General features: G+C 39.1%; 1 protein-coding gene across 1 annotated transcript in view; it reads right to left on the bottom strand.

Annotated features, from left to right (window-relative positions):
• Window positions 1-14683, bottom strand: part of SH3YL1 (SH3 and SYLF domain containing 1) — a gene marked incomplete at its 3' end in the record, with an annotated part of 51363 nt that overhangs the window by 32731 nt on the left and 3949 nt on the right. Inside the window, exons 2-4 of the mRNA XM_080614721.1 lie at window positions 4176-4286; window positions 2104-2217; window positions 1530-1594 (exon numbers count right to left, since the gene is read on the bottom strand). Of these exons, the coding sequence (XP_080470847.1) occupies window positions 1530-1594; window positions 2104-2217; window positions 4176-4286 (290 nt within the window). The remainder of the gene's footprint in view (window positions 1-1529; window positions 1595-2103; window positions 2218-4175; window positions 4287-14683) is intronic.

Here is a 14683-nt window from a genome sequence, read left to right on the forward strand (position 1 = left end):
AACTTATTTCTACAAGGTTTAAGTTTATATATGACTGATATTGGATGCTGCTGTTGGACTCTGGGCTCCTAAGCCACTTAAGTATTTCTGAATAGCATCTCTTCTCTAGAAGAAATAAATAAGATTGTGTTATTATAATGCCAATAAGGAAACAGTATTTTGTAAGCTGACTAAAATTTCAAATAAAGGGCACAATATTGCTCAGAAAAAACACACCCTCTCAGAAGTAGCTTCTGTATCGAAATTATTTGAGTAAGTATCAGTAATGGTTACATTATCTAAAATATCAGATGGAGATGATTAAGGGAAATGTTTCATAAATTAATCAAAGCATGAGAAAAACCTGTTTCATTGTCATAAAAGCAAAACTAACCCTCCCCCCACAAAACCCAACAACCCCTCCCCCAAACCCCCCTAAACCCCTGAACGCTGTGGTTCAAACTCAATGTTTTGTAATGTGTTCAGAACCTGTAGTCATGAACACTGAAGAAAAATTCCTACCAAAAAAAAAAAAAAAAAATCATATTCACACCATCCTCTAAAAAGTGCACAGCAGTAATGCCCGAGATCACACAGCAAACAAGGAGGATACAACAAAATATTTATCCTTTGCTCATAATGTGACTGCTGGCTGACTGGCTGTCAAGAGCTGTTTAACTGTAAGAGACACACTGGGAGCTGGTGTGGACCATGCATGTCAGCTATGCATGGATTCTTCTGAAGAGCAGAACACCCATAGCAAGAGATCTCGCTGGCAGCCTACTGTTACTTTGATTTTCTGTGGGAATGGCAGAAAAGAAGCTAAATAGAAATAAAAGAGGGCAGGACTGGAGGCTAGGGTGGAAAAGGGGAGGAAAGATGGAAACAAGCAAGGGTGAGATCTGTGAGGAAGAAGAGACAGGAAGCAGAGGCAAAGCGCTGACAGGGCTCAGATCAACACGATTTCTCTGACCATGCTGACAGTCCCTTACTTGACCATTTCTGCTGGCTGCAAACTGGCTTGTTTTCTGCAGCATTCCTAGACAGGAGGCCCAATCAGTTTTGGTGTTCCCAAAGGCAGTAATCGCACGTTTGAGTGGGAAATGTATGAAGAACAGTAACATTAGCTAGGCTCCATTTTACTTAACCTTCAATTCCTTTCACTGTTTCTTGCCAGATGGAGTCCTTGCACACTTTCATAAAGCATTTGATACTGTATTAAGTCTAGGATACTTTTAATTAATTCCAATTGGCTTATATGTGAATACTGAAAGGAAGCTTTCCATAAGGGAAAAATTCAGTCTTTTAGAAGTGAGAAATCAAGTAAATAGCTGTTACGTCACTTGTTTTCACTTAAATCTCTTCAAGCAATTAGACTGATAGGATCAAAATGCCTATTTTGTCTGTCTTATATATATATGAATTCTGTAATAGCTTTTTAACATAGAAAAATAGATTCTATTATCTCACTAACATTTAGATCTTTGTCAATATATTTTTATTTCTTGCAAAAAAAGTTACCAACACGTATTTCAAATGAAAAATTATACCTCAATTCCAATTTCAAATCCACCACCCAGGCCAGCAATTCCTATTGCAGAAGGAGCAGACCACGCTGTTATGCAAAACAAGACAAATTTAAAGAATTTTTACCACATGTTACAAGGAATACTGATTTTACTATTACAGTTAAAAACTACTGACAAATTCTCTCTTTAAAACTATGTTCAAAACCACTGTAATGGAATCACATAACTATACTAGTTTACCCCACGTGAATGAATTTAAGAAATACAAACTCTTGTGATCTAAACAAACCTTTATTACAAATTATTTATCATACAGTTGTCCATAATTGGATATAATTCATTCTTCTTATGAATTTTAATCTATATGCTTTTATATCTCACCCATTTCTACAAAGATACTGATAGCATTTACATCTTGTAAAAAATACGTACAATATTTTGAAAATAGCTTTAAAACCATACATTGTCACCTACTGGCTTGACTTCTCATACAGCTTGTGTTTTATGCTATGAAAAAAAATACTGAAGATTTTTTTTATTGTTATTATTCTCTTTCAATTCTCCCATGAAGTACAAAAGGAAAATATCCACTTACTTCCATTAGGAAGACGAGCTAATACAATTCCACTTCCGCCTCGAGCAGTCACCAAAAATCCAGCTTTGATAACAGACAAAACCGCAAGGCCTTTGGCCTTAGCTATTACATGAGCTGAAACAGCAAAATAATTTGTTCAAGATCTTGCAAGAAAACTTCTAACAGAAGGGGAAAATAAAGCTTTACATTTAACGATTCTGAACACAGAAGAGTCAAATAATCAAAACAAAAGCCTAAAGAAAACTGCAAAAAGAGCTGAACTGATAATGAATGCTTGTGCTGATTTTGGCTGGGATAGAGTGAATTTTCTTTATAATAGCTACTATGAAGCTATGTTTTGGATTTGTGCTGAAACAGTGCTAGTAATAGAGGGATGTTTTCGTTATTGCTGAGCAGAGCTTACACACATTCAAGGCCTTTGCTTCTCCTCACCTCACCTCACCAGCGAGTAGGCTGGGGGTACACAAGGAATTGTGAAGGGACACAGCCAGAACAGCTGATCCCAACTGACCCAAGGGATATTCATAGAATCATAGAATAGTTAGAGTTGGAAAGGACCTCAAGATCATCTAGTTCCAACCCGCCTGCCATGGGCAGGGACACCTCACACTAAACCATGTCACTCAAGGCTCTGTCCAACCTGGGCTCGAACACTGCCAGGGGTGGAGCATTCACAACTTCCTTGGGCAACCCATTCCAGTGCATCACCACCCTTACAGTAAAGAACTTCTTCCTTATATCCAATCTAAACTTCCCCTGTTTATGTTTTAACCCATTACGCCTTGTTCTATCACTGCAGTCCCTAATGAAGAGTCCCTCCCCAGCATTCTCGTAAGTCCCCTTCAGATACTGGAAGGCTGCTATGAGGTCTCCACGCAGCCTTCTCTTCTCCAGGCTGAACAGCCCCAGCCTTCTCAGCCTATAATTCCAGACCATACCGAGTCATGCTCAGCAATAAAAGCTGAGAGAGGAAAAAGGAAGGGAGGGACATTTGGAATTTCAGCATTTGTCTTCCCAAGCAATTGTTACATGTAATAGACCTCTGCTTTCCTGGAGATGGCTGAACACTTGCCTGCCAATGGGAAGTGAATGAAGTGAATGAATTCCTTGTTTTGCTTTGCTTGTGTGGGCAGCTTTTGCTTTACCTAAAGAACTGTCTTCATCTCAACCCATGAGTTTTCTCACTTTTACTCTTCCAATTCTCTCCCCTATCCCACTGGGAGGGACTGAGTGAGTGGCTGGCTGGGGCTAAACCCACATCTCCACAGTCAACCACAAAACTTGTCACAGGTCATGTTAGCCTGTGTACTGACCCCTAAACTGTCACAACTGCTCATACAAAATTAGTTTGCATACTGCCATGAACACTGTGAGTACCCTCTAGCAAGACAGTTGACATCCACGTCTTCACAGATTTTGGAGGAAAGGAGTCTGAATTTAAATCACAATGACATACAGAAGCCTAATGAGCTTATATCGTTAGAAATATTGTGGCAAATAAAGTGTCATCATATTGCAAGTCTTATTACAGACCTTCTGGAATATAACGGTTATTAATTCAAAGCCACAACCAGCAATACCAGATGAAGGAGGCCACTAGCAGAAACACAGAATAACAACTGCAGAAATAGAGAGGACAGCAGAAAATAAGAGTATCAAAGGAAAAAGAAACCCTGATCTCTCTCCTTCAACTTATTTTCATCTAGCTAATTCTAATAAACACAGATATTCTCAAGAACTAGAGCTAGTCTTCCAGGTTGTCCCTTAAAAACACATTCACAGGGTAAGCACAAGAGACAGTCTGTCCACACTGGAGGGAAGCTTTCCTGTTCAGATATCCTGTGGTTGTAAACATACAAAAGATCTTTCCCAGCAAGTAGTGTCTGATTAAAATACAGCAAAATGAAACTGTTCACTTCCAAAATGCTTTCATAAGAGGTATGGCACCCCAGAACTTCATTCCTCTCTAAGTTATGGTCAGTGAAAACAGAAGGAATTAGTAAAAAGAGCATAAGTGCAACACAGGGGAGTGCTGGAGGTTTTAGCTGAATCAGAACATTTTCTTTACTCACGAGGTATGATTTTATCAGGTCCATTTCTAGAAGTTATTTCAGTAAATTCTCGCAATATTTTAGCTGCCTTTTTAGCTTCTGACTTCAGGTTGGAAGGTATAGGGTTATTCACTGTAAAACATGACAAAAAGAAATTATATCTATGGTCAGTTCAGTGCAGCTCATATAAAGATAAAAGTGTAATTTGTAAGAGAAAAGTGATTCTTTACAAATAAAGGGTAAACCAAACAAATGGGAAACAGCAAATACAAGAAATTATCTTCTGCATCAGCTACATTTTGTCTCTGACGGTTGTAACAGAAGATGCCACTTAGAAAGAACACACAAGCCCAGTTTTTTTCTTCTATCTGTTCCCCTTGTAATTCCCCAGCGTCCACACTGGTAACAGCAAAGGATGTAGGAGATATATCCTGTTCTTCCCGTGACTATTGATGTGCTTGTTGCATATGAATTTGTCTAATACCTTTCAAACTGCTGATACTCTTTGCCTCCAGAATGCCTGCAGCAGCAGTTCACTACCTTATACAAGTATACTTAAATACTTGATTTAAAATAATCTACTAGTGACAGTGAACACCTGCTAGTTCAAATCTCACTAATTCTGGTGAACAACTACCTTATTCAACTCATCCACTATCTTCATGCTTTTACAGAAAGCTACAGCCCCACAGCCTTCTCCACTTCTTCAGCCCAGCCTTCATAGTCTCTCCTCAATGTAGTTGCTCCAGCACTCTGATCAATCTAACTGCTTTTCTCTGTATCACCACCAACTCTGCTGTCCTTCAACCCAGCAACTGTTGAACAATGATCACCAAAAGGTTATCATATCTTCAGGGAACTTCTCTTACAGAGCTAAACTTGCAGTATGTTCTCAAATTGAACAAAATTCTGTTTCAGACCTAGACATCTTCTTTAGAAATCTACTTGCTCTTGAAGGGCTTATCAATATTTTCTCTCCAGTGTGACCCAACATAAGCACCTCTGTAGATTTCAGCTCAGGAAAAAAGCAGGGATTTGGGATAGATTGTTTGCTTTATAAAGCTAGAGACTACAGCAGCAAACACAAAAGATCTTGAAATTTACCTCCAAAATCCATGAGATTATAAATTCTACAGAAAAGTGTTGAATCCATTTAGATCTACCAGATCAGCTGTCATTAATCAAGTAGTGAACAGAATCAATTATGATAAGATAGTAATACTCTGCTACAGTATAAATACCACTTTATATATGAACAGTAACGTTTCACCTGTAGATTGTCAAAAAGAGGACTAAGTGCAGATAAAAAGATATGAGTTAGTCTTGGTTCTTCTATCTACTAAAACCCACCCAATCTACGACTTAATTTATTCTTCTTGTCCTGTCTGGACGTATCAACACCCACAACTTCAAAGTTTAACAGCAAGAAATTGTCCCAGTAATATATTAATATATTGTCAGACCAAAGATGCATCTAGCCTCATGTCTTGTCCCTAAAAGCAGCTATCGACAGTATTTCCACTAAATTCCACTGTTCTTAAACTCACAAAAGCACAGAAAAGACTGTGCATAGAGAAATAACTTTCAGTCAAAAGTGGCCTAGTTTTTTTAATTGGTATTCCCTGAACATTAATTCAGCTCTTCATTCTAGGCAACACTCCCACCCAAAACCATGAAGGTGAGGCCTAAATACATTTTGAGATTAAATCAATGAAGCTTGAAGAGCAGCAATTCAGCTCAGACTAAGTGAAACACTTGGCAAGTCAGCCAAGTTTCTGGCCAGGTTCCATTGCCTAGAATAGGAATTACACCTCTATTTTTTAAAATTAGCTATATTCCTCAGTATGTTTTCCAAGCAAGAAGGAAGACTTCCAGAACAAGAAAAGTTTTGACAGTTGAATCTCTGAACTAGCTTCCCCTGCAAAAGCTTGAAGCAACACGTTTGGCTTTGGTGAAAATGCGGCAGGTATAACATTGGAGAGTGTGAAGTGACAGCAGACATCACAAGGTTGTGCAGAAATACCAGCCTCTGGGGAGGGAAGGAAATAAGTGCACAGCATGCCACAGGCTCTATACTGCATTGCAGTAACAGAGAGAAGACATACTAATTCTATCTCCTAATAAGCCCTTCTGTTTTCAGGAAGTGTCCTGGGTTCAGCAGTAGCAGTCATTTTTCCTCCTTCTTAGTAGCTGTTGCAGCACTGTGTTTTTGACTTTCGGCCTGGGAACAGAGCTGATAACACTGATGTTTAGACTGACCAAGGACTTTGTGAGTCTCATGCTCTGCCAGGGAGGAGGAGAAGCTGGAAGGAAGCACGGACAGGACACCTGATCCAAACTAGCCAAAGAGGTATTCCATACCACAGCATGTCATGCCCAGGAGGTAGAACTGAGAGTTCCCGGAAGGGCTAGATCACTGTGGGGTGGGGGTGAGGTACCGGTTGGTGAGCGGTTGTATTCTCTTCCTTGTTATTTCCTTTATCATTATTATTATTGGTGATAGCAGTAGTGATTTGTGTTATACCTTAGTTATTAAACTGTTCTTATCTCAACCCATGGGAGTTGCATTCTTTCGATTCTCCTCCCCGTCCCTCCAGGAGTGGGGGGAAGAAAGGTGGGGGGGGGGGGAAGTAGACTGCGTGGTTCTAATTTACAGCCTGGGCTTAAACCACGACAGGAAGTTAAGATGATAGCCTGACCTCCATGTGTGAAAGGACGTGGGAATACAAAGCATTAAACACTGAAGCTTTTGAGGACCTTCAGAAAAACCTATTGGCATATGCAATTTTCTCTTAACTGTTATGACACAAGAATTGTAAGTCAGTTTGCAGGAGTTTTGAACATGTGTTTCCTCTTTGTTTGGAAGCCTTCTCCAAGCTGGATCCTGGCTACGCAGACACAGGAAAGAGAGAGGCCAGTGTAGCCCAAACAAAACATGAACAATTGCTTTTGATTTTTTGATTAACAAACTGGGCTGGAGAAAACATCTCCATTACCTTTACCTTTTGTACTTGACATTGGATTTTCAAGGTCAGAGAGAAAACATTACCAATATGTCATAAGAGAAAAAATAAGATTTCAGCTTTTGTATGGACATACACCAAGGCAGTCAAAAAGCATATTGCAATGCCATTCTTCTCAAGAACATACAAAAGCTACACTTTCGGTATATCCTTTTGTATATTATTATTATTATTTAGTAAATTATTTGGTGGCCTTCTACGATGAGGCTACAAAACTGATGGACAGGGGTAGAACAGATGATGTCATCTACCTGGACTTGTGCAAAGTGTTCGACACTGTCCTGCATGACATCCTTGTCTCTAAATTGGAGAAACATTAGTTTGATAGATGGACCACTTGATGGATAAAGAACTGGCTGGATGGGCGCACACAAAGAGTTCTGGTCAATAGCTCAATGTCAAGCTGGAGACCAGTAACAAGTGGTGTCCCTCAGGGATCGGCATTGGGACCTACATCTGGGTTGGAGCAATCCCAGGCACAGCTACAGGTTGGGCAGAGAAGAGAGTCAGAGCAGCCCTGCCCTGTGGAGAAGGACTTGGGGGTGCTGGTCGATGAGAAAATAAGCATGAGCCGGCAGTGTGCGCTTGCAGCCCAGAAAGCCAACTGTATCCTGGGCTGCATCAAAAGGAGCGTGACCAGCAGATTGAAGGAGGTGATCCTGCCCCTCTACTCTGCTCTCCTGAGACCTCACTTGGAGTATTGTGTGCAGTTCTGGTGTCCTCAACATAAAAAGGACATGGAACTGTTGGAACAAGTCCAGAGGAGGGCCACGAGGATGATCAGGGGACTGGAGCACCTCCCGTATGAAGACAGGCTGAGCAAGTTGGGGCTGTTCAGCCTGGAGAAGAGAAGGCTGCGTGGAGACCTCATAGCAGCCTTCCAGTATCTGAAGGGGGCCTACAAGGATGCTGGGGAGGGACTCTTCATTAGGGACTGTAGTGACAGGACAAGGGGTAATGGGTTAAAACGTAAACAGGGGAAGTTTAGATTGGATATAAGGAAGAAGTTCTTTACTGTAAGGGTAGTGAGGCACTGGAATGGGTTGCCAAGGGAAGTTGCGAATGCTCCACCTCTGGCAGTGTCCAGGTTGGACAGAGCCTTGGGTGACATGGTTTAGTGTGAGGTGTCCCTGCCCATGGCAGGCGGGTTGGAACTAGATGATTTTGAGGTCCTTTCCTCAACCCTATGATTCTATTGTAACTCATAATATTGTAACACACAGTTCATGTCCACTTGCATAGTCAGATGCACGCTTCTGTATGTAGGTTTTCACTGAAGACATTTTAGAGGTATAGATGTCTTGAATACACATTTTATGGTAATTAATGTAATTAAGTACATTTCATAGTACTTAATTATTTTTACAGTTTAGGAAGGTTAATGTGGAAGATATGCTTCACTTTTACTGTTGTAGAATGGACAACTACATGCCTGACAATGCATGATTCCTAGCAGAGTTATCAAGACAATGAAAATAAGATGTATACACTGGATATAAACAAACAAACAAAAAAAAAAACATGGCTAAGATAAAAAACATTCTGTGCAGCAAAAGCAAGCACAATCCAGCTTCTAGATTACAGAGAAACTTCGTGGTATTCTCTCTCCTCTTCCTTATCTTCACATGTATTCCTTCTTCCCTTTGCTTCTCTTTGCCCAATCTCAGAACTTGGAGGAATATCTCCATTTTTGGTACTATTAAAAAAGGAAGAAAAAGCTCGTATTTCAAAAGGATTAGAAGAGAAATCCCTTAGCTAAGTCTATTAAGAAAACATGAGATGCTTTCAGACCTAAAAGTCTGAAAGAGTAAAAAAAAAAAAATATTTAGAATTGCTTCAGAAAGATTTGATGGCTACCAGAAAACAGCGGGTGCATGTTTATGTGCATGCAGGCCTTACTATTTAATTGAAGACCATTCAAAGTTGAACTTCATGAGCCATCAAAAGTAATATTGTTACCATCTCACCATTCCTTCAATTCTCAACACAGAAGTGGTTTCAAAATCAGGTTTTGGTCACACCTTGGGGCAGGAGGGAGGATGCCACAATAACCCTTCTCAGTGTACTTTCAAAGTTTCACAAGATACCTAGGACGACTCCATAATTTTCCTACCTGGCTTATTTTTTATCCTGATGTTGCTATTTAAGAAGAATTTTTTTACTATGAGGATGGTGTTTTTAAAAACAAGTTGCCCAGCAAGGTGGTAGATGTCCCATCCCTGGAAACATTCAAGATTGGGCTGGACAGGGCTCTGAGCAACCAGACCTAGTTGAAGATGTCCCTGCTCATTGCAAGCAGGTTGGACTAGATGACCTTTAAAGGTCCCTTCCAACCCAAACTATTTTATGATTTATCTGCACTATGATTCCAAACATTGTACTCCCAAATGAAAGCATTTCATCTAAAAATAGCATTACTCAAGCAAACTGAAAATTACACATTTTCAACTCCAGTATCTTTCCTTGTGCCACAAGATGTGGAGTTCCTTTATTACCAGGAAATAGGGGAGATGGAGAGAGATGCCTCATCTACCTGTGCAATGTAACTAAGCATGAGAATAGCCTAACTTCCCATTCTCACAATAATAGCAGAAACTCCATTTTCTCCCTATATTATTTGTTTCCAATATCAATATTGCTTCTGCATCCCTGAGTAACCACAGGAATTCACACTTCCATTGTTCCTTGCTTCTTCCCTTCCTGCCTCAGACTGAAGCAATGCAGGATTATTTTTCTGGACTAAACCAGCAAGCAGATTTGACAACAACGTTCAGCCAGTTACTTTGCATGGAGCCAGATCCATGTACTTTCATAAGTGGTCTAAGAAACAGGCGATCGTCCTAAAGCATAGAGGCGGGGGGAGAGGCAAGGAAAAAAAGGAGGAAGCTAAATGCCTGCCAAGTGAAGAGCTTAAAGCTACACCTTGTAGAGAAGGATTACAAGAAAGATGACTTACGCCCCAATGTAAATTTAAACAACAGAATGTATAAAAATTAAAGCGACTTTGATTGGTAAGCAAGCATGGCACAGAAAGGTTTCAACAACAATTGACAGGATCAGTAGGCCAGCTGATTAAACACTTTCATTGCTGAAAACCAATAGTTACTCCAAGTGGCTACCATATGATTATTTTCATAGCTGCTCGTTTTGAGTTCCTTTATTTCCATAATGTTACACAGACACTAAGGAACTGGCAGGATGCCTACAGGGGTCTTGAGGAACTGATGAATTGTCTAAAAAAACCCACAAACAACAAGCCAACACCCTGACCTTAATCATATACAATATGATGTTTGATAAAGCCTGGCTGGACTCCCATTTTTGCTACAAATGCTAAAGCAAAAGAAATCTAATATTTTTATCACTGAAGAAAGGGGGAGGCTTGGATTTCCCTCTTGGGCTATGCCACACAGTATTTTGTTGACAGAATTAAACATTAATTAAGGACATAGACAACAATTAACACTTAAAAGGCAAAGGTTAATGGTTAGCTATAAAGCATGGATGAGGCCCCACTTGTATTATTAAATTTTAGATCAGTTTCATAAAACCTTGACCAAAACCAAAGAATATTATGCTTTTTCAGTAAAAAGAAAAAGTGGAAAATCGCACAAATATGTCAAAGGCTTCAAAACTACTTATTTAGTTAAAAAAAAAAAGTGTGGTGGTTTGCACTCTGAAATGGTGGTGTCTGCCCCAAAATACAATACAAATAAAATTACTAAAGATGATAGTGAAGGTTAGGAACAGAATCTCGTTTCTACTTATTTTAATCACTGTATAAACAGACAACACTGTAAGTGGGATTTCTGTGACATGAAAAATGGATTAAGCTTCTGTTCACCTATTAAATTGTCCTCCTCCCCTCAAGCTTACCTTAAAATTTAAACCATGAAAATCTTTCCTTAAAAACTGATTTAATATTGCAAGTTTATTCAATAGATGTTATAGAAATATCTGCTTTTTAATAAAAATACTGTATGAAATATTTAGACATAAGCATTAGTTCCATGTTTAATTTACCCTTCAGTAACATAAGGAATAATCCTGTAGCACTGTCTTCACTATTAGCTTTTAAATATGCATATATAATTGTCTGTTTTGTATGCAAGTAATGCTCAGGAAAGAGGCAACCAGGAGCAATACGACAATAATATCTATCAGGAGGATATACGGACTGATGGATTTGGAATACCATGACCAGTGAATGTTCAGCTGGGAGCAAGCTTCATTTGCACTCCTGCTTGTTGTCGAAAGGAGAAGAGATTAAGCATATGTGAGTCAGCAACACAAACCCCATGGGGGAATATCACACCAAAATTGATTAACTGCTTTATTTGTAAGCTGATGAGGCAAGTGCGTCAGCATCTAATTTACATTCTGACTAACAGTAATAATGTGTTGGCTGAACATTTGGTGAAATTATCTGAGCAAGGTGTAATAAGGAATAAATAAAGCCTTTTTACTTTAAAGGTATAACTTATTCTGATATAATCAAAATTCTGCTGAATACAAACAGATGAAATAAAGCCTGGTGGTATTATGAGAACCTGAACATCAAAAATACAGTTTCAGAGAAGATTGATGATAAAGTGGAGACAACGCCTCACATGCAGATTTCATACATACATTGCTCATCTATATAGGAGCTTTAAAGTATTCGGTGGGTGGGTTATGATTTTTTTTTTTTTTATTTTTTTTTTTTAGCTACAAAATAAGGTGGTATTTGATGTTTTCTCTATGAGCCTCAGACAGTAATTCAGCCTTCGCTTTCACTTCACTAAAAAGTTTAGTAAAAGCAAAGAATACATTAAAGCATAGCTGGTTTGCTAATACCCATGGTTACAGCAGCAACATCAATGCTAAAAAGCTTGTATGAACAGAGACCATTCAAATCTATAATTAAGAACATTCATAAACATGAGAACTAGCATAGTCAAGAAAGGTTACAGGACATCTAATGGGAAAGAAGAACCTGAAAAGCAAGATAGTGCAGTGATAGAAAAGAGCCTAAACAAGAGATTTCAATTCAGCACTACAATTAAAGAGATTAATGTAATTTTGGTTTCACAAATGTGTAACATTGTGGTAGCCAGCTCCAGCCTTGGGATCCACCTGGTACTTGGAATTCCTAGAAAAGTGTGGAAGATGTGCATCATAAACATTTTGCCTAACCCAAGAAAAGTGAGGCAAAATAGAGGAGTGGATGACAAGGAGAAGACTACGTTAAACATGTCTCCATCAGTCTCCCTCCATTTACTACTTCCAACTCTTGAAGCCAGTCATAGACAGCAAAGAAGCAAAGTCAATGAAATGGCAAGAAAAGAGTCTGTGGAGTCCAAGGAAATAGTGGCAGAACTTGAAAAGAAATTTGGGGGAAAAGGACGGAATAAAATAAATAACCACTCCCCTTAGTCAAAACCCAGCAGACTTCTGTTGTCAGAACCTGAGCATCTTTCTCCTGGTTTTGGAGCCAACAGCAACAAGCAGATACTTCTTCCCCAAGACTCCAAGGAGCATGAAAAAGCCTTAGAACACCCACTTTGATCATCCTGCTGGAAAACGCTAATTGTATGGCTAAAAGGAGTCTAGGAAAGCAGTAGCAGAGAATGAGAAAGTAATAATTACTAACACAAAGATTCACGCCAGTTGTCTATATGTACAATTCTGCCATAGGCACCTGGAGAACAGCAAGTGAGGCAGAAGACAACAGAAAATGCATCAGTGTAAGGCAACGTAAGCAAAGTCGAAAAGGCGAAAATGGGATCTCTCCATACAAGGCAGCCTTACGCTAATGCCATGTATTTCTACCATGTTCCTCTCATCACGTAGATGCCTGAAATTTTACTAGCTTTCATGCAGTACTTTCTTCAACAGGCTTGGAGTGCATAGTCAGTGCTGTGTCAGAGGTAATGGCAGGGCCGTTTATGGCCAGTTATGGCAGGGTAAAAGTACCACAGCAGGAACTACACGGCCTTGCAGAGTGGCAGCTGAGCTGAACTTGCCTCATAACCCTAGAAGTCTCTGCACTGTTGATTACTGTAACTACTTTTCCCCCCCTTCCCCAAAATAACAAGTTTACTGGATGGTATGACATTAAGCCAGTGCTGGTAGGAAGGTGGTGGGAGAGGGAGAACAGATTTGAAAGTTCTGCAGAACCTGCAGCCTTCAGCATACAGAAAACAAGGAGTTGGAAGCATTTTAAGATTTACGTAAGACAGATGGGAATATAAGAAATCATTTTTATTCCCAAACACTACATTGAAAGGAAGTGAAATGGTACTTAGACCTTAAAATTAACACCACCCCACCCCAATCCATGTTAAATCTAGCCTGTTTTAACTTGGTGTACCTGCAATAACCTACTAAAGTTAACTATTGATAACAGCCTGCGCACAGGAAAAACCTCATGAGCAAAATAAAGTTGCAACTAAATTCAGCCTTCAAGAACTCAAATACTAAAAAGGAATGTCACACACCAAAAGTCAGCACCTTCTCTAAAAGGAAACTAGACCGACATTTATATTTCTTAAACCCAGCGTCTCACAGATATTTCTATCACTACATAAAGCTTTATACAGTATTTTGAAGATTTATTCTTTTTACTGAATTTGAGAGAGGGCTATAAAAAGAAATCATTCTTGAATTTATGAAGCTTATATTTCCAAAGTTACCTCTGTGCATATACTTACGTATTTACAGTAATTTGAGGGGGGGAAATGACAAATACCATTTTAAAGATTAGTACTTTTGAAAACTTACATGGAATCTTGCATTGCATCTGTGTGCTTAATTCATGACAGCTAAGAATTCAGAAAATGACAAGAAACCTACATTTGGATTTTGGTATGCAAATACACAGTATGAAGTCAAATCAAAATTTACAGAATCACAAGTCTTTATTCAAAAAGGAACTACTTGAAACACAGAAGCCGTTCCACTGATAGAAATGAAGCAATGGAGATAAAAAGCAGATTTCTTCCTTTGTTCTCATCTCTGTAAGCCTGTGGGTTTGTTTGATTTTTCTGTTTGGGTTAAGGTTTTGTTGTTTTGTTGGGTTTTTTTGTTGGTTGTGGTGCTTTTTGGCAATATATTACTTTGAGTTATGAAAATCAAAATACCTCTGAAGATAATTTGAAGGAAGACAGTATTATTGGAAGATTCTAAACGTAGTAACTCTGAACCTGGAGATGGAAAGTGCCACACCCCTAACCCGCACCTGTACTACTTTTACTATTAGCTGGTATTCTGAGGCAAGTTGCTCTTTGATGCCTTTAGAAACACATAACTTTGTGCTTTCTGCTATGAAGCTTTTAAGGGAGAAAATTTCTCCTTCCTGGTCAAGTCTTTAGGCTGCTGTCCTCTCAGCACAGGGGTTTTGTAAACTCAAGCTTCCAGACACGCAACTGAGATGTTAGTCAATGACATATCTGAAAGCAAAGAAACTTTTATTGAAACACAGTAATTACATAAAATAATACATCCAAAAATAAACTTAGCCTCTGC

This window comes from Psittacula echo, assembly GCF_963264785.1.
Source record: "Psittacula echo genome assembly, chromosome: 4".
In the NCBI taxonomy this organism is placed as follows: Eukaryota; Metazoa; Chordata; class Aves; order Psittaciformes; family Psittacidae; genus Psittacula; species Psittacula echo.